This window comes from Rhodotorula graminis (assembly GCF_001329695.1).
Source record: "Rhodotorula graminis WP1 unplaced genomic scaffold RHOBAscaffold_7, whole genome shotgun sequence".
NCBI lineage: Eukaryota > Fungi > Basidiomycota > Microbotryomycetes > Sporidiobolales > Sporidiobolaceae > Rhodotorula > Rhodotorula graminis.
In genome coordinates this window covers 1314353-1332034 of record NW_017264934.1, presented here as the reverse complement: position 1 = coordinate 1332034, position 17682 = coordinate 1314353, and the positions used below count along the sequence as shown (strand labels likewise).

Below are 17682 nucleotides of genomic sequence, written 5' to 3'. Positions count from 1 at the left end.
CCCGACCGCAACCTCGACCTCCTCGTCCGCCGTTGCATCCACCTCCGCGACGCCCGCCGGCAGCAGCGCCCCGACCACGACCAAGCCCAAGCCCAAGGGCAAGCGCACCAAGCTGCGCGCGCGCCCGAGCGAGCTCCTCGCCGCGCCGCTCGCCGCCCCGGATGCCGACGGCCCCGACGGCGAGCTCGACCCGCTCCTCCTCCTCGGGCCCGAGCACACGCGCGGCAGGGGCGAGGGCAGGCGCATGCGCGGCATGGCGGCGCAGGCGCAGGCGCACGGCCGGCTGTCGTACGCGCCGAGCGCGAGGGCGGGAGAGGCGGGCCGAGCGTCGATGGCGCGGCTCCCGACGCCGCCGGCGACGCAGGAGGACGACGACGACGACGTCGTGCCTGCGTACCAGCCGCTCGTGTTCGGCAACGACGAGCCGGCGCAAGAGGAGCGGGAGCAGGAGCAGGAGGACGACCACGAGGGCGACGAGGGCGACCTCGGCGGGTTTGACGAGCCCGTCTACTTCGACGACGTCGGCCAGGTCGACGACGTGCCGTACGTCGACGATGCGCGTCCCGTCGAGGTCGAGCAGGACGGCATGCACGACGACGACGAGGGCGGGTTCGCCCACCTCGACGACGCCGACTCGTCCGCCGGCGGCTACTCGTCCCCCGACGACGACCGCGCCGCGACCGACGCCGATGACGACGCTGCCGGCGCGACCTCGTTCGCCATCCCGACCGTGCGCCGCACCCGCCCGTCGTACCCTCCCCTGTCGCCCAACCGCACGGGCGAGTGGGACAGCACGGTCGCCGTCGAGCTCGGCAGCTCGCCGCCGCCGCCGATGCGCGAGCCCACGCCTGGCTTTGGCGGCAGCGGCGGCGCGAGGAGGAGGAGCATCGTCGGCGCGAGGAGCCGGCCGAGCTACCCGCCGCTTTCGCCCAACACGACGGGCGAGTTCGACTCGCAGTGCCCTGTCCGGCTCGGCAGCTCGCCGCCGCCGTCACCGTCGGTGGCCGCAGGGAGCGACGGCGAGGGGGACGGCGAGGCGGCGAGGGGCAGGCCGGCGAGCAGCGAGTGGCGCGACGAGGTCGACGCCGAGGTCAAGGTCGAGGACGAGCAGGCCGACGAGGACGCGTTCCTCGCCCCGAGGCGCAGCACGCCCGTCCCGAGCACGTCGACCTCGGCCGCTCGAGCGGCGACGACCGCGACGACCTCGACGCCGTCGAACCTCCTCTTCCTCTCGGCGTTCCGCTCGCCCTCGCCCGCTCTTTCGCCGATTGCGCGCGAGGGCACCCCGTCGCGCTCGCCGCAGCAGCAGCAGATCCAGTTCGTCTCGCCCCGCAAGACGCTCGACCACCTCACGAACCTCGTCGTGCCGTCGCCCGCGTCGGCGTACTCGCGCGCCCACTCGCGCTCGCCCTCCCCGCTCGCCGCCTCCTCCTCGTCTGCCACCAACGCCCACCTCGTCGCCGCCGCCGCCGCATCCGCGCCTGCAGCCGCGCCCGCCCGCCTCGCGTCCCCAGGCCCGAGCGCAAGCCCGCACCCGCGCTCGACCTGGACGCGCGGCCCGGCCTTTTTCCGCTCGTCGAGCTTCTCGCCCCCGGCGCACGCGGCGCTCCCGCGCACGGCGACGCTGTACGCGCGGCGGCCCGGGCAGGACGAGGGCTGCGAGGGCGAGGATGGGGACGAGGAGTACCACCGGTACGCGGACTTGACGGCCACGAGCCCGATGCCGGTGGCCGAGGGGGAGGACGGCCCGAGGGCGCATGAGGAGGCGCAGGAAGAGGGGCAGGGCGAGGAGGACGAGGCGGTGCAGGTCGACGTCGTCGGGTCGGCGCGCGAGGAGCTCGAGCGCGAGCAGGACCGCCGCAGCCGCAGCCTCAGCCGTAGCGCCAGCCCGGCATCGGCCCAGCCGCATCCGTCGTCGTCGCAGGACGAGGACGACGTCGGCCCGCCGACGCCCGCCAAGGACCGCCACACGTCGCCGGCCGTGTCGGCGTCGCGCGCCGCAGACGACGACGAGGCCATGGCCTCGCCGGCCTCGTCTACGGGCTCGATGCGCAGCAGCCGTGCGCCACTCGCGTCGCCGGTGCGCTCGCTCAACGGCGACGTCCTCATGTCGTCGCCGTCGCCGCGCAACTCGCCGGCCGTTGCGTCGGCAGCTGGCGCGGCGCAGGCGCGCTCGCCCGGCTCGCCCTCGCCGTCCGTGTCTGTCGAGCACGACGGCGAGCGCCGCGACGCACAGCAGCTCGCGTCGACGCCCGGCCGCCGCCTTGTCGGCGACGACGACGACGCGCGCATGGCGTCGCCGAGCCCGGCCCGCCAGGGCAGCCCGCTCAAGGCGCGCCTCGGCGAGCTCGTTGGCGGCGGCAGGACCAAGCTGCAGGGTCTGCTGTTCGGCCCGAGGGCGAGCACGCCGCGAGCTCCTGCGGCCGAGACGGACGAGGTCGAGCGCGACGAGCCGCCTCCCCGGGCTCATGCCGAGGAGCAGGACGACGACGACGAGCAGCCGTTCCAGCTCCAGCCGGCGCCGACCAACGCGCAGCGCCCGCGCCCGCCGGCGTCACTCGCCGACTCGACCTTCACCTCGCACTCGCACTCGCGCTCGCACGCCTCGTTCGACTCTTCGGCCTCGACCTCGACGTCGCACCATCGCCACCGTCGTCCGTCGCACCCGACCTTGCCCGTCATCGAGATCACGTCGACCGACCCTCGCGCCGCCGCTCGAGCCGCCGCGATCCTCAAGGTGCACCACAAGTACGTCGAGCAGGGCTTCACGGCCGTCGACGCCGCACGTGCTGCCGCGAGCGCGTTCGACGCGGCCGCCGCAGCCGCCGACGAGGACGGCGACAGCGAGGACGAGGAGGAGCTCCGCACCCTGCTCCTCGACGCCGAGGACGAGCTGCGCGACCAAGCGCCAGCCGGCGCACGTTCCCCCTCGGTCTCGACCGCAGCACCCTCGAGGACGGCAACCGCTGCCGGCGCCGGTGCGCGCTGGACGTCGCACGAGTGGCGCAAGCTCGAGCAGGCGCTCGTCGAGCTCGGGAGGCGTCAACGGCGCGCGACGAGCGCCGCGTCGCTCGTGGGCGCGAGGTCGATGCGCAGCGAGTCGATCGCCATGGCGTCGGTCGTCGGCGACGAGTGCGAGCCCGAGACGGTCGTCGAGGCGTTCTTGCGCTCGGTCGGGGCGACGAGGGAGGAGTGCGTCGGCGAGTGGGCCTGGTGCGTCGGCCTCTTTCTCTCTCTCGCGCCTCCCCAGTCTTTCTCGCGCAGCTTCTGACTCTCGCTCTCGCCCCTTCCGTGTCGCAGGGACACGCTCATCATCCGCGTCGAGGCGCTCAAGGCTCGTCGCGCCAAGGACGCCCAACTGCGCCGCGCCTCGTCGCTCGCGAGCACGTCGCACGTCGGCTCTCGTCGTGGCCCTCGCGCCCCGATCGAGGAGCGCGTCGAGAAGCAGCACGCGCACGCGTCGGCGTCGGCGAGCGAGGACGGCGAGAGCGACCACGAGCCGACGCCCGAGGCGCACCCGGTCGTCAAGCAGGAGCTGTTGAGCGACGACGACGACCTCGGCGCAGGGTCGGTCGACGCCGACTCGGACGCGTCGAACGACGACAGCGAGCTCGCCGACGACACGTTCTTCTCGTCGTCGAGGCGCGACCGCGCGCGCCGTGGGTCCGTCGAGCCCGTCTACGTCCCAACGGCGCTCGCCAACCCGGCCCTGCGTCACCTGTACGACGACTTCCAGCCCGAGAAGCCCAAGCTCCCGCTCAAGGACCTCCTGCGCGAGGACTCGCCGTCGTCGAGCTCGAGCTCGGCGGGAGGCGAGGACGAGCAGCACGACGAGGACCGCACCTCGTCGGCGCCTCGCGAGTCGACGCCCGGCACAGCAGGCGGCTGCAACGAGCCGCCCAGGTCGCCATCGTCGGCGCAGCGCCTCATGTCGTACCTCGGCTCGTTCGTGCGCCGCTCGCCCGCGCCGGCGCCCTCGCCCGCCTCGTCGACGCGCGCGCTCCCCGCCGACTCGTCGGCCTCGCCGTCGCCGTCGCCCGAGATGCAGCAGGTGCAGCTCTCGGCGTCGCTCGTCACGCCCAGGTTCGCGTCGACGGCCAAGCCGTACCCGCCTCTGCCCGCGAGCGCGACGCACAAGCCTCTTCCGCCCGTCGCGGGCCGCGTCGTCAAGCCTCTCCCGCACCCTCGCTCGGACGCGTCGATCTCGCGTGCGACCGTCGACGATGCCGCCGCCGTCGCCGCCGACGCTGCGGCCGCCACTGAGTCGACGAGCATGGCCGACACGTCGGCCGGCTCGTCGGCCAACTCGTCGACGTCGTTCTCGAGCCGGCGTCGCCGTCGATCGTCCAGCGAGGGCAACAGCAGCCTGGGCCGCGTGTGGGCCGCCGTCGACGCCATCGAGGAGGCCGAGTCGTCGCGCGAAGAGGAGGAGTCGCGCATCATCGAGCTCCTGCGCACCGGGTCGGCGGCCAAGCGGCGTGCGGCCGGCGGCGACCTGCGCGAGCGCACCGACGACGTGTCGAGCGCGAGTGCGAGTGCGGCGTCGGGCTCGGGCTCGGCGTCGGCGAGGAGCAAGGGCAAGGGGCGCGAGGTCGACAGCTGGCGCGGGTTCGTCGAGCTCGAGGAGGAGCTCGGGAGAGGCATGATCCCGTCGGGCGCGAGGGCGCTCGACCGGCGGGTGAGCGGCGAGCGCAGGGTGTCGAGGCGGTGAGGAACGCGCGTCAACGGCGAGGAGGAGGAGGTGCTTGAGGTGGTTCGTCTTTCCTGCAGCTAGTGCACGTTCTTCTTCCCCTTGGTCTATCCTCGCGTTGCATCGCAGACATGGTCTCGCTCTCTCACAGTGAGATCTGAGCGAGCCGCGGTCCAAGTTGCCGGGGCCGAGCGGAAGGTTGTCCGTCCTCGTCCGAGGAGAATCGCTCGAAGTCGCGCTCGCCTCGTCTCAGCACAGAGTCGAGCAGTGCAACCGCCCTCGAGTACACGCCGTCCCGCCTCTCCCTCGACCGGCGTCCCCTCGCCCTCACCGCCGTCGCTCTCCCCCCCGCCCCCACACTTGGTCGTCGTCGCGTGCGATGGTCGACGTTGCGCCCGCCTTCCTGCCGTTGCAGCCCCTCAGCATGAGCTACGGCACCGCACTCGCCAGCCCACTGTCGCCCCTCGAGCTTGGCGAGGCCCTGGCGCCCTGGTCCGCTTCGGCCAACTCGTCGACGGCGACGGCGGCGGCGAGCTGCTCGCTCGAGGCGCTCAGGGCGTCCCTCGCCCTCCCCTTGCACCTCCCGCGCCGACCCAGACCGAGCGTCGAGCTCGTCACACGTCCCGTACCTGACGAGCAGGCGGCCAACGGCGAGGTGGACGCGGGCATCGTCGTGCGCCAACTGCGTCGAGCCGACGTCGAGCGAGTGCGCAAGCTCCAGGTGCGTCCTCAATTCTCTCGAGGGCATTCGAGCAAGCGACCTGACTCGCCCGCTTCACAGGACGAGTGCCTCCCCGTCAGCTACCCGCCGTCGTTCTACACCGTCCTCCTCACGTCGCCGACCTCGATCTGCCTCGTCTCGCACTCGTCCTCGTCCCCCTCGTCCCTCCTCCTCGGCTGCGTCTCGGCCCACCTCAGCTACCCTCCCCCTTGCACCCTCTCGTCCCGCACCGCCGACCCTCCACGACCCTCCGTCTACCTCCTCAGCCTCGTCGTCGACCCCGCAGCGCGCGGCCGCGGCCTCGCAGCGCACCTCGTCCGCAGCGCATGTCGCGCCCTCTTGCCTCCCACACCTTGTCACGATGACGCCGCACGGCGCACCGTCAAGCTGTCGCTCCACGTCGAGGCGACCAACGCCGTCGCGCTGCGCATGTACCGCCGCTTGGGCCTCGACGAGCGACGGCGGCAGCGCGGCTTTTACTCGCGCCTGCGAGGCGGCGGCACGGGCGAGGCGGTCGAGATGGTCGGGATTATCGAGGTGTGAGGGCGACGCTAGAAGCGGTGAGGAGCCCACAGAAGGAGGGTTTCGAGGTCGTTCGTCTTGGGCGGGCGACGAGACTTTTTCGCTCTCGCAGGGCGGGCGATGTAGATAGCTCTCGAGGGTTTTGGTAGAATGCATAGTATGGCATCGACTCGCGACTCGGTATCACAAGCTCTCGCTGTCCTTCCCCCTCGACCTTCTCAAGTCCGACTCTCCCTCTCTGCGCTCGCTCGCCTCGTCCGCCGGCTCGAACGCGTCGTGCGCGAGCTCCTCGAGCTCGGCCAGCTTGGTGCGCAAGCTGCGCAGGTCTGCGGATCGTGCGAGCCGAGTCAGGTGACGGCTCGAGCGCAGAGAGAGAGAGAGCGTGTGTGGGAGGGACGCACAGATGAACTCCTTGAAGCTGTTGTCGTTCTCGACATGCTCCCTGTTTCTCCTCGAGAAGCCCTCGTTGTCTGCGTGCGACGGAGAGTCAGAGTCAGTCACAGGTCCAGGCAGGGAGAGGCGAGAAAAGGAAAGGAAAGGGAAGGAAGAGAGGGGGGCCGAGCGCACCCATGACCTTGCGCACGACGCGGTCGAGGTGCTCGTCCTTCTCGTCGCCGTCGGCGAGGATGAGCCGATCGAGGTGCTGCCGCGTGAGGCGCAACAACTCGAGCATCTTGTCCTGCGACGAGAGCTCCGAAGAGCCGCCGCCGGCGCCGACGCCGCCGCCTTTGGTCGCCGTGCTCGAGCTCGGCGCCGGCGCCAGCTCGGGGTACTCCTTGCCCGGGCCCTTGGCTGCTCGCTCAGAAGACGTCGGCGTCGACGGACGAGTGGCTGGCGCTTTTGGAAAGGCCTGGCTCTCCTCGCGAGCGAGCTCGTCGGCGACCTCGTGCGACGGCTGCGTAAGGCGAATCCACAGGCGGTTGACCCACGAGCGCTGGAACGTCTCCTCTGTAAAAAGTCGAACGTTGTTATGGTCAGTCAGGGCGCGAGGAGGAGGCGGTCGCAGAGGAGGAGAGGGACGGACTGAAGCGGGAGGTGTAGGCGTCGGCGAGGACTGCGGACGGTCAGGGGCTCACTAAGTTCGCGTCGGGGACTGGAACAGGTACAGAGAAGAAGGAGGACGCACCGGAAAAGAGAACGGTGAGGGTGCCCGCGCCGAGAATTGCCCAGACGACGAAGAAGGCTCGCCCGCCCTGCGTCGACGGCGAATAATCGCCGTACCCGATGCTCGACGACATGACGAAGACGAAGTAGAAGGCGATCCAGTAAGACCTGTGTGAGGCGAGAGTGAGCGTGCCGAACAGGAGCCCTCATGGTCGAGAAAGGGAAGGGAAGTGAGGAGGAAGGTGACGCACCAGCCTTCGAGAGCCGAGAAAGCGGCGGCGCCGACGAGCCAGAAGACGAGGAAGAGCGTGAACGAGACGACGAGCTGCGAGCGGAACTCGCGGTCCCGCTCCTTCTTGAGCTCCGTGATGGCCTCCTCGTACCGCTGCTCGTCGAGCCCCTCCTTCTCGTCCTCGATGACCTCGCCGTCCTCCTGTCCCAGGCTCCCTCGATCGCGCTCATCTGCGCCCGCCTCCTGTTCCTCCTCTTGCTGCTCGCGCGTGTGGTACAGGCCGAAGGAAAGGAAGGCGACGGCGTGCGCGATGAACCCGGCACGGTGTGTGCGCTCGCCGTGCCACCGATGGCGCAGGCGGTTCAGGAGAAGCTGTTCTTGCGCCCGATACCTGCGCAAGAACGAAAGGGTGAATATCTGATCGCGGCGGGAGAAAGAGGAGAGAGGGACGCACTCGGTTTGCATCGCCTCGAGCGCCGTCTCGCGCGTAAAGGCGACCAAGAGGGCGAACGTGAGGATGCCGATCGTGTTGAAGAAGAGCGAGAACACTTGAGCGCCCGTTGTGCTCGGCACGACATCTGCAGGGGGAGAGGGGGTCAGTGACGAGGCGGCGAGAAGGGGGGACCGTGCGGGGCCGACGACTTTCCTCCGAAGCCGACCGTTAAAAGGCTCTGGACGCAGAGGTAGACCGTGTCGAGGAAGGTGACGTCGGGGATGAGGTACCGATAGGTGACCGAGCCGATGAGGATGAGGAAGATGAAGGCGTCGAAGGCGACGACGAGGGAGCGCTGCTTGCCCGAAATGCCCGTCCCGCCGCGGACGTACCACTGCGTCGCGAGCCCGTCGACGAACAGACAGCCGACGGCGGCTAGTGCGACGCAGCCACTCGCCGCCGTGAGCCAGAACGCCGTCGAGAGGACGTAGCCGTCGGGCTTGGCGTGCTCGATGCCAAAGATCGTGAGCGCGACCGCGTTGACGGCAATGTGGACCGACAGGAAGACGATAGTAGTGACCGAGAAGAAGCGCTGCAGGAGAAAGGGGAGTCAGAGCGGTTGCTGCGGCGCGAGGAGGACTCAAGAGAACGCACCGGATGCGTCTCGACGAGGCGCAGGACGATGGCGAGGTTGGCGAGGACGGCGAGGGCGAACGTGACGGCCCCGGCGGCAATGATGAGGGGAGGATCTGGCCGAGACCGGACGATCTGGCTGTCGGCGCCGCGCACGACGTACCTGCGGAGGATCGAGGAGGAGGAGGTCAGCGAGTCCGCCTCTCGCCAGGACAAGGAGAGAGTGGGACGCACCAGTGCTCCGTCAGACCTGGCAAGCTGAACAGCGGCGCAAGCGGACACAGCAGCTGAGCCAGCAGGCTCGTCCCTCGCCTCAACACCAGCTCGCGCCGCTCCGCCTCGGCGCGCTTCCTCTCGGCCTCGGTGCGGTACGCGCGGCGTCGGGGATGTGCTTGAGCGTGCACTACGTCGAGCGAGACGTGCATGGCGCAGCGTGCGACAGCGGTGGAGGAGAGAGGCAGTCGTTTGCCGGCTCGTTTCCAATTTGGCTCATGACGCGGACAAGTCGGAGCTACGCCGCACGTGCAGAAATAGCGATGCGGCCGAGAGGCTCGAGAGCTACTTGCACTCGTCGCCGAAGCTCTCTCTCGTACATACAGGGTGGCCGACCGGAAGAGAGAGGCTCGAGCGCAGGGGACAAAAGCATGCGCTTGCACCTCGTCAATCTATGACCCGCCGCCTCGCTCCATCCACGGCTCGAGGTACGCCTCGCCGTAGTCGAGCAGCAGCTCGTCGCCCGCCTCGAGGTCGCGCAGAGTGTCTGCGGGCGGATCGAGGAGGTGCTCGAGGTCAGGCACAGGCGACGAGGCGATACGAGGGAAGGAGTTGAGGACTCACAGAGAGCGATCTGGTGGGTCCCTGCGACGTTGACGACTGCGGAAGGGTACGAGCGAGTCAGTCGACGAGAGAGAGAGAGAGGGTGAGAAAAAGGCGGACGCACTTCTCGGGACGACGTTGGCGCGCTCGCGGTCGTGGTTGACGCACCGGATCACGTTGCCGAGCAGCAGGCTGTCGATCGCGTCGCCGCCGTCGACGTCGAACCAGTACGACTGCGTAGGCGGGTAGAGCGAGCGTCAGTGCCGCTACGGGTTCGGACAGGAGAGGGAAGGCGGGTGACGCACATGCTCGACGCCGTCGGCAAAGGTCCTGCGCACGACGAGAACGACGATGAGCTCGTCCGAGAGGTCGAGAGGGGGAGAGGAAAGAGTCGACGCACGCTCGCCAATGACCCCACTTGCTCTCCATCGTCGGCGAGTCGGTGAGGCCTTGCGGGTGCAGCTCGCCGCCGTAAAGGTCGACGGACTCGTCCTTCGTGGCCGGCTCGAGCAGGATGGCGCTGCGCACACGTCGAGGACGGTCAGTAGGAGTGTCTCGTCGAGGCGAGCGAAAGAGAGGGGACGGACCCAAAGCCACCTCCAGGAATTTGCGAGCGGACGACGGCGGTCGCCTTTCGTCGACCGAGGCGGATGGCGCTGTTCGAGCACGTCGCTGCAGGGTACAGGCGCCAGTTCAGGGTTCGAGAGAAGTGAGAGCGAGGGACGCACCGGCGTTGCAGCCGCAGATCTGCGGGTCGCACTGGCGGGACCGGTCGAGGCACCAGCACTTGCTCGACACGGCGCAATCGTGGTCGACGCAGCCGCGAAAGCGGCGAGAACCTGCTCGACCGTTTGCGAGTCAGTATCGCGACATAGAGGAGGAGGAGAGGGAGACAGAGAGAGGCACGCACAGCTTGGCGGACAGGCGCACCACCGGTCGCAGTACGTCTTGGCCTCGACGCACAGGCAGTCGGCCGAACAGCGGTCGACACAGTCGCACGGCGAGTAGCCGCTCGACTGGTTTGGCGGGAGCTCGAGCTTGCGCCACTTGTTGCTCTCGTTGTTCTTGGCGCGCGAGCGACGGGACCTGGCCTCGGACGACGGCTGATCCTGCGGACGAGGACGTCGGTCTCGGCTCCATAGTCCCGGACGAGGGAGAGAGGGACGCACTGTGTCGAGGGAGCGCTGAAGAAGGAGGCTGGCGGTGCAGGGATCGAGCGGCGGCATGTCCTCGTCGAGGAGCACCTTCTTGAGCGCATCTTGGACAGCGTCGACCGAGGCGCCGACAGCCTCGTTGCGGACCTGCACAGGCCGAACGGATGAGTGACACGCTCGGCTGTACGACGAGGAGAGAGAGAGAGACGCACTTGCTGAGCGTCGTACAGGCACGTCGAGGAGCCGCAGTCGGGACAGCCATCTCGCTCGTGCTCGGTCGGGTCGAACGGGGCCTTGGTCGGCTCGTTGTACGAGCAGAGCACTGTGGCGGTAGTTCGAGTCAGGATACGCGCGAGAGAAGAGGGAGTGAAAGGGAAGGAGGAGGACGCACTGCCTGCGTGAACCGAGCAGAGGTAGGCACCGCACAACCAGCAGCAGTCGGCGCTCTCGTCGGCCGTGATGATCTGCTCGTCGTCAATAAGGCGGTACCTGCACGGCGAGAGAGTCGGCTCATGCCTGGTTCGAGGAGGGGGGGAGAAGGAGGACGCACTCCTGCTGCACCTGGAAGGCCGACCGTCCCGTGCGCTCCTCGAACAGCTTGAGCGCCCGGCGCAACACGTGGCCCTCGTCGAACGAGCGCTCGAACGCAAAGTGGTCGAGCTCGACGCGGTTCTCGAGGTCATCCTGCGCTTTGGCCTCGCGCTCGAGCTGGGCGAGCTCGACGAGGTCGACCTTGAGGTGCGACAAGAGGCGCTTGAGGACGGCAAAGTCGCGAGTCGTACCTGCAGGTGGGAGGTGAGCCAGTGTGTGAGACGAATGCCGGGAAGGAGCGAAAGGAGAACGCACGACCTGGATCTGGCGCGTCGAAAGACCCGTACTCGACGAGGTTCTTGGTCCTCCACTCGCTCTCGACGGCTCGCTCCCGCTCGGCCTTGTCCGGGTCCTTCCCTCGCTCGTCCTCATCGTCCGATCCCGGGTCGAACGCCTGGAGGACACGCTCCGCGACGTGCGCATTGGCCGCGCTCGGGTCCTCCCAGTGCTTGGTCTGCGGGAACGACTCGAGGAGGCTTCCGACGAGCGGGACGCCGCGACTCGCGAAGCCCGTGTAGTGGTACCGAGGGATGGGCGCAAAGGCGACAGGTTGGGCAAGGGGTGGGACGTCGGCGGCGAGGCCCGGGATGAGGCCGGCAGGAGAGGGTGCGGTCGGGTCGAGCACGAGATGCCGAGGAGGGCCGTAGGCCGGGTGCGGGTGCGCCTCGATCTCGACTTGTCGCTGCAAAGGAGAGAGAGATCAGGCACGCCTTGAGAGAGAAGGTGAGAGCGAGCGCGACGCACCAAAGCCCGCTCGGCCACCTCATTCCTCCACTCCGTCTCGCACCGCCTCATCTCCTGCTCGAGCCACTTCTCGAGGACCTCGTCCGTCGCCGGTCCAGGCCTGCTGCCGTCGTTCTCGAGCTCGACCCTCCAGCTGACGGCGACCTGCGACCCTGCCGCCGACCGACGCAGCGCTCGCTCGCCGCTCAGCGACAGCCGCGAGCCCTCGGTCATGGCGGTCGCGCTGTCGTAGAGCTTCTCCGGGGCGAGATCGAGGGCCGAGTCGACGATCGAGACGCGGATGAGGACGTCGCGGACGTCGGGGCGTGGTAGTCGGCGAGAGGACGCCGACGACGAGGAGGGCGGGTCTGGCGCGTCGAGCGGGATGGACGGGTTGCCCGGGACGTGGAAGGAATGCGTGGAGAGGCGGTCGGGGAGGGCAAAAGCGACGAGCGAGCCAGCAGCAAAGTGCGGCGGGACAGGGAGGGGGAAAGAGGTCGATGCGGCGGACGTGGCGCTGCTCGACGACTGGTCGACGTGGCGAAACGCGACGTCGAGCTTGACGACAGGCCGAGTTGGCTCCTTCTTGAGCGCGAGGCGGATCTCTTCGAGGCGGATCGAGACGTCGAACGGGTAGGGACTGGTGAAGAAGGCTGAGGTCAGGACCCGGCGACGAGCGACAAGGGAGAGGAGACAGGGGACGCACATGGCTTCGAGACGAGGATCGAGTGCGTTTGCGATGGAGCCCTCGGAACGCAACGCTCGGACCGCAGCGAGCGCCTCGTCGTCGTCGTCCGGCTCGGGCTTGACGACGGTGCGCAAGGTCGACGGGCGCTGCGACGGCTGCGGCGCGCCGTGCTTCGTGACGAGGGTGCGACGAGGCTGCAGACGAGCTCGGCCGAGGCTGCTCTTGCGCGCAGCTCCGCCGGCGTGCGGCGGTGGAGCGAATGGCCGTGGAGCGGCGGCCGAGTCGACGAGCCGGGGTGCGGCGGTGCTCGGCGGCGGCATGACCTGCTCGTGCGCTCGAGTCGGGAGCGCCAAGACATTCACGTCGTCGTCGGACGAGTCGGACAGGATCATGGTCGAGGTCGGGCGCAGTCGCGCGGCGACGAGGTCGTCGTCCGAGGACGAGGAGAGGGTGATGGCCATGTCGCTGTGTGGAGCAAGAGTCAGTGCGCCTCTCGGTGGGAGTAGTGGGAGAGAGGCTGCGCACCGCAATCGTGCTCGACCTGAGCGGTGCTCGTCGAGGGCGCGACTCTGTTGAGCGAGTCCGAGGCGAGGAGGTGCTCCACGGCGGCGGGCGCTCGTGACGGGCCAGGTCGGTGTCGGTGAGGCTCAGGAAACAGCAGGTGCTACCTCCCGTCGGCCACAGCAAGGCTAGCCGGTGTGTTCAGGAGGAGCAAGAGGGCTGCGTCGTTGACGAGCACAGGTCGGATCCTCTCACGCTCGTCTCGTCGCACGAGCTGCGCCAGGCGCTTGCTCAGTTACCCGCAGCAATTATACAGCGGCCCTGCCGACTCGCGCCATCCGCCCAACCTCGTCCCCCCTCCTCCTCCACCTCCTCCTCCTTGGAACGAGCAGATGAAACGCTTCCAGCCTCACCAACAGGCGAGACGGCTCCAATCTGTGCGCACAAGCCTTCTCAGTCTCTCTCACAGTCCTGCGCTGACCCTGTGACCTCTGCAGGCCCGCGCCCTCGCCCTCACTCCCTCCTTCCTTTCGACCAGAGCGCCCCGCACCCCCTCTCGACCTGTCGCCAGCCCCTCCTGCTCGCCGTGCGTGTGTAGAGACGATGTGGAATTGCAAATCAGGTGGTATCGTGCGCAACGCGTCGTTCATGCCGTCGTCAGGTCGTTCCCCCAAGCCGTCGCCCGCCTCGCCGCTCAACCAAAGAGCGAGGCGTGCCCGAGCGCGTTCTCGTTGACGTGCGACCATGGGCGTTGTACTGCGAGAGAGGGAGAGTCGACCAGTCAGTCGTGGATGCGCGACGAGGAGAGGAAAGGAAAGAGAGAGAGAGGAAGTGGACGCACGCTCGCGACTCAGGGCCCTGCCGACCTTCTTGAGCACGCCCAGCTTCTTGCGCTCGCCCGCTATCCCGCCCTCGTCGTGGCTCCCGCCCTCGGGCACGCTCGCGCAGCTGCCCCTGCGCTCGCGCGACCGCGTCGACGCGAGCGAGCCGTAGCCCGAGTCGAGACGCTCGAGCTGCGCCGACGGGCGCCGCGTCCAGCTGAACTCGCTATCGGTGGGCGATGTCGACGTCGAGGAGAAGGGCGTGCTGGCGGGCGAAGAAGAGGAGGGCGACAGGGGGTGGGTCGAGGGGAAGAAGGAGAGGGAGCGGCGGCGGGGAGGTGGGGCGGGACGGCCGTACAGGTCGTCGTACGCAGGGGGAGGGTCGGTCGGCGTGTCGAGGGTGGACGAGGTGAGCGTCCAGGAGGCGGCACTCGGCTCGTCGAGGCGGCGGCGAGTCGAAGAGGACGAGGGAGGCGGCGCGACCGGCTCGGCGGGGAGGGCGTCGACGAGGGCGGCGGCGTTCGCCTCGGCTGCGTCCTCGAGGGTCGAGGTGCCGGGGCCCATGTAGGGCAGGACGGGCAGCATGAGGCGGCAGACGGCGGCGTCGACCTCGGCTTGGGTTCGGTGACGAGCCCGCGGCGGCGAGGCGGCGCGGCGGTGGCCCATGTCGAGCTGCTGTTGCGCACGCAGGGGGTGGGTGTACGCGAAAGGTGAGCTCGCGAGGGAGAGGTAGGAAGGAGGAAGGAGGAGGGACGCACCTCGCTCCGCCGAGCGTCCCGAGCGGGAGGAAGAGGGGCGAGGAGACACTGCTCGCTGAGTTCGGCGGGAACCGCTGTCGTCGCGGCGGTACTTTGCGGGACGGCCCAGCTCAAAGCAGAGAGCGGCATGGGCGGCAACGGGTAGCAGGAGGGGGAGAGAAGGAAGCGAAAGAGCGCAGAAGCGGTCGTCTTCACGTGCGGCTTCGAGGTCGCCGTAGGGCAAGTTCCACGCCAGATCGACCTCGGTTTGCTTGGGCGCGGGACGTTCGACGTTCGGCTCGAGCCAGCGAGAGCTCCGAAGTTGAGCCCAGGCGAAAGGCGCTCTCGGCTTTCGTGCACGTGAGCTCGCGGCGTACGAGACGGCCGAGGTTTCCAGGTCGGAGCCGAGCCATGATCTCTGCTCTGTCGGGCTCGGCATTAGCTGTCGTCGATGGATCGCGTGCTTCCGCCCCCGAGTGCGCTCTCCCGTGAGCGAGACGCTCGGGCGGCGTCGAGGCAGTGGGAGGAGGGGCTGAGCGGACGAGGGCTGGAGCGTCAGAGCGCGCGCGCAGGGCGCTGCCTCTCTGTGCGCAACCACCGAGAGCAGGTCAAGGCTGTGCATCCACCGCTGCTGCTGCCCGCTGCACTCGACGTCGCAGGAGGAGAGCGACGTCCGCCACGCTCCCACCTCGACCTCGCCCTCTCGCACACTCAGCTGGCCGACTGCAAGCATGGTGAGCACGAGCTCACTCTCTCTGCTCGGCAGAGCCGTCTCGCCTGACCTCCTTTGCCGTGTCCGCAGGCTGCTCCCCCACCAACCTCTCCTCCCGAGGTCGAGGCCACCCTCGCTCGTCTCGCATCGTACAAGAGTGAGCAGGACTGCAGCCCACTCCCACTGCATCTAGCAAGCTGACCGCCCACGCACACGCAGACGTCCAAGGCGTCCTCATCCTCGCTCGCACCACCGGCATCATCCTTCGATCAACCGGCTCCCTCTTCGCGCTCCAACCCGCACCTGCAGCTACCGCCACGGACGACACGCCTGTCGAGGACGACCCGGTCGTGCCCACTACGAGCGAACTCGCGCGGCGGTACGCCAAGTCGGCCGTGAGCATCGTCGAGGCGGTTGCGGCCGAGGTCAAGGACGTCGACGAGGACCAGTCGGTGCGTCCCCTCTCTCCTCTCGAGCGTCACGAGCTCCACGCAGAGCTGACTCAAAAGTTGTTCCGCGACAGGACGACGTGCGGTTCCTGCGCATCCGCACCAAGCGGCACGAACTCATCATCACGCCCGGTGCGCTCCACCTCTCTCTCTCCCTCGAGCCCCGACCGCCCTTGAGCTGACCTTCGCACTCTCCAACACGCAACAGACGACCAGTACATCCTTGTGCGCTCGCCGCTCCCTCCCCTCTCGCCCTCGAGCCGGATCGTCGTGCTGACTCGCTCTCGCTTCCTCGTCAGGTCGTCGTCCAGGATCCGCCGCAGTGAGCGCCGCAGCCCTCTATACCCTGTCGTACATACCCTCTCGTCTGCCTCTCTCCCTCGCACTATTGCAATGCAGCGAGTGGCTCGTTCTCTCTCTCTCGGACCTCGAGCCGGCACGAACGCGTTGTCTTTTCTTCTAGAGAATCTCGAGAGCAGGCTCTACAAGCGCGCCTTCTTGTCGTCGTCGGGAGGCATGATATTGGCGTTGCCGGCCGCCGAGTCGCTGCCGGCCTTGCGCCCTCGAGCGCTGTTGACCTCGAGGGGGACGGCGAGCGCCATCTGCAAGAGGTGCGAGGATGTGAGTAACGTGCTCGTCGTGAGTGCTCGGCCCAGGGAGTCTCGCAGAGAGTCGACCTGAGAACGAAAGAGAGAGAGAGAGGACGCACCTGGGTGCTGACGCCGACGAGCCTCGCCCCCTCGCGCCTCCACCTCGCGACCCGGTCCTCGTCGAGCTCTCCCTCTCGCGCCTCGGGCGTCCTCGCACCCAAGTCGGCGGGCCCTGCCCACACCTCAACCGTGAGGTCGTGCCGGCCGTCGTGGATCGTTTTGGTCGTCGAGTACAGGCCGAAAGTGCGCGTGCCGTACTGGGCGCGCGACGAGGGCGACAGCGGGAACTTGGACTTGAAGTCGAGCGAGAGCGACATGGTCGGGTACCAGCTGCGCAGGGGGAGAGCTTGGGTCAGCTCGGGCTCGGCGGAAAGGGGAGGCGGACCGTGCGGGCTCACGAGGGTCCAGGGCGCAGGCCGTCGGGCAACATCTCGGGCCCGTTCTTGGCGACGTCGGCAAAGAAGGGCACGAGCGCTGTAGAAGGAGGCAGTTCAGCTTCCGGCGCGCGATGCGGTACAGGAAGAGACGAGAGAGAGAGAGAGGGACGCACTCGCGAGCTTGTCGACCTCCTCGCCGCCCTTCATCTCGATCCAGCAGCCCCACGCCAAGCTGCCGTCGTTCGGCTCGACCTTGTCGACGATCTTCCACCGCAGGCCCTTGTGGAAGCGCAGCTTGGCCGGCACCTCGTCGCCGCCGTCGCTCATCTGGATCCCGCCCGGGTGCTCGAGGAGGGGGCACGGCCGCGACAGGTAGTTGAGGTCGCCGGCTTCTGGGTGCTCGGGGAGGGTCGTGACGAGGTAGTGGGAGCGGATGCGGAGGATGCGCTGGTTCGAGGGCGAGACGTAGGTCGACGTGTTGGCGTCGGGCGACCACTGGAACAGGTCGACGTCGAGGCGGGTCCAGCGCTTGGTCGTGCTGACGACCTGGATCTCGACTTGGGCCTTTCCGGGCACGGTCGCCGAGAAGAACTGGCTCGTGAGGTGGGCCGGGTCGTGGTGCGCCGAGCCGACGAGGCCTTGGTGCCGGATGACGGCGTCGGTGAGGATGCACAGGAGGTAGCCGCCGTGCGCGACGCTGCCCACACACCAGGTCGACGAGACGTCGACGTCGAACACGCGGCTTGGCGCAGAGCCGGGCGCAGGCGACGGGTCCTTGACGAAGGCCGGGGTGGTGACGGAAGCCTGCGACAGGAGGGACAGGGTCAGCTCGTGCGCACGGGCGGTGGCACTGAGAGGGGAGGCGAGGACGCACATCGGTCAAGTTGATCATGGCGTGCCGAGAGCGAGGTGTTGAACGGCGAGTGAGGGCGAGGAGAGGAGCGAACAAGCGAGGCTGCTTGCCCCGCGAATTCGAGGGTCGGCTTGACCGCATGCCGGACGGGCCTGGATTCTTGTCTTGCGAGGCGGCGGCGGCCGAAGCCCCGATTGGCCGATAGCGCGGCTCGGTAGCCGCAGCCGACTATCGCTCCAAGTCGCACTCGCTCCTCTCGCTCGAGCTCTCTCTCT

General features: G+C 68.7%; 5 protein-coding genes across 5 annotated transcripts; 1 reads left to right on the top strand and 4 right to left on the bottom strand.

Moving 5' to 3' along the window:
- Positions 1-5674: 5674 nt before the first annotated feature.
- RHOBADRAFT_53960 (uncharacterized protein) lies at positions 5675-8760 on the bottom strand (the record flags this gene model as incomplete). The annotated part of the gene is made up of 10 exons (XM_018417081.1): positions 5675-6259; positions 6335-6403; positions 6501-6881; positions 6958-6987; positions 7060-7205; positions 7289-7660; positions 7724-7847; positions 7895-8294; positions 8357-8498; positions 8570-8760. 10 exons carry the CDS (start codon positions 8758-8760, stop codon positions 6117-6119), a joined length of 1998 nt encoding a protein of 665 aa, XP_018271111.1. The 3' UTR covers positions 5675-6116.
- A 240-nt stretch (positions 8761-9000) lies between these two features.
- RHOBADRAFT_53959 (uncharacterized protein) lies at positions 9001-12768 on the bottom strand (the record flags this gene model as incomplete). The annotated part of the gene is made up of 15 exons (XM_018417080.1): positions 9001-9095; positions 9173-9208; positions 9276-9384; positions 9457-9481; positions 9552-9671; positions 9739-9823; positions 9880-9990; positions 10062-10260; positions 10321-10452; positions 10518-10627; positions 10697-10794; positions 10856-11087; positions 11152-11578; positions 11641-12259; positions 12326-12768. 15 exons carry the CDS (start codon positions 12766-12768, stop codon positions 9001-9003), a joined length of 2841 nt encoding a protein of 946 aa, XP_018271110.1.
- Positions 12769-13401: 633 nt separating this feature from the next.
- On the bottom strand, positions 13402-14475 carry RHOBADRAFT_49811 (uncharacterized protein). The gene is made up of 3 exons (XM_018415272.1): positions 14388-14475; positions 13650-14301; positions 13402-13564 (listed from the first exon to the last, which is right to left on the bottom strand). The coding sequence occupies exons 2-3, from the start codon at positions 14293-14295 to the stop codon at positions 13503-13505; spliced, it is 708 nt and encodes a 235-aa protein (XP_018271109.1). The 5' UTR covers positions 14296-14301; positions 14388-14475; the 3' UTR covers positions 13402-13502.
- Positions 14476-14514: 39 nt separating this feature from the next.
- Positions 14515-15853, top strand: RHOBADRAFT_44573 (uncharacterized protein; the record flags this gene model as incomplete). The annotated part of the gene is made up of 7 exons (XM_018414438.1): positions 14515-14528; positions 15082-15100; positions 15169-15235; positions 15298-15530; positions 15602-15659; positions 15736-15752; positions 15827-15853. 7 exons carry the CDS (start codon positions 14515-14517, stop codon positions 15851-15853), a joined length of 435 nt encoding a protein of 144 aa, XP_018271108.1.
- Positions 15854-15960: 107 nt separating this feature from the next.
- Positions 15961-17195, bottom strand: RHOBADRAFT_65144 (uncharacterized protein). Its single transcript, XM_018418651.1, has 4 exons — positions 16728-17195; positions 16576-16651; positions 16237-16507; positions 15961-16129 (listed from the first exon to the last, which is right to left on the bottom strand). The coding sequence occupies exons 1-4, from the start codon at positions 16879-16881 to the stop codon at positions 16010-16012; spliced, it is 621 nt and encodes a 206-aa protein (XP_018271107.1). The 5' UTR covers positions 16882-17195; the 3' UTR covers positions 15961-16009.
- Positions 17196-17682: the final 487 nt, after the last annotated feature.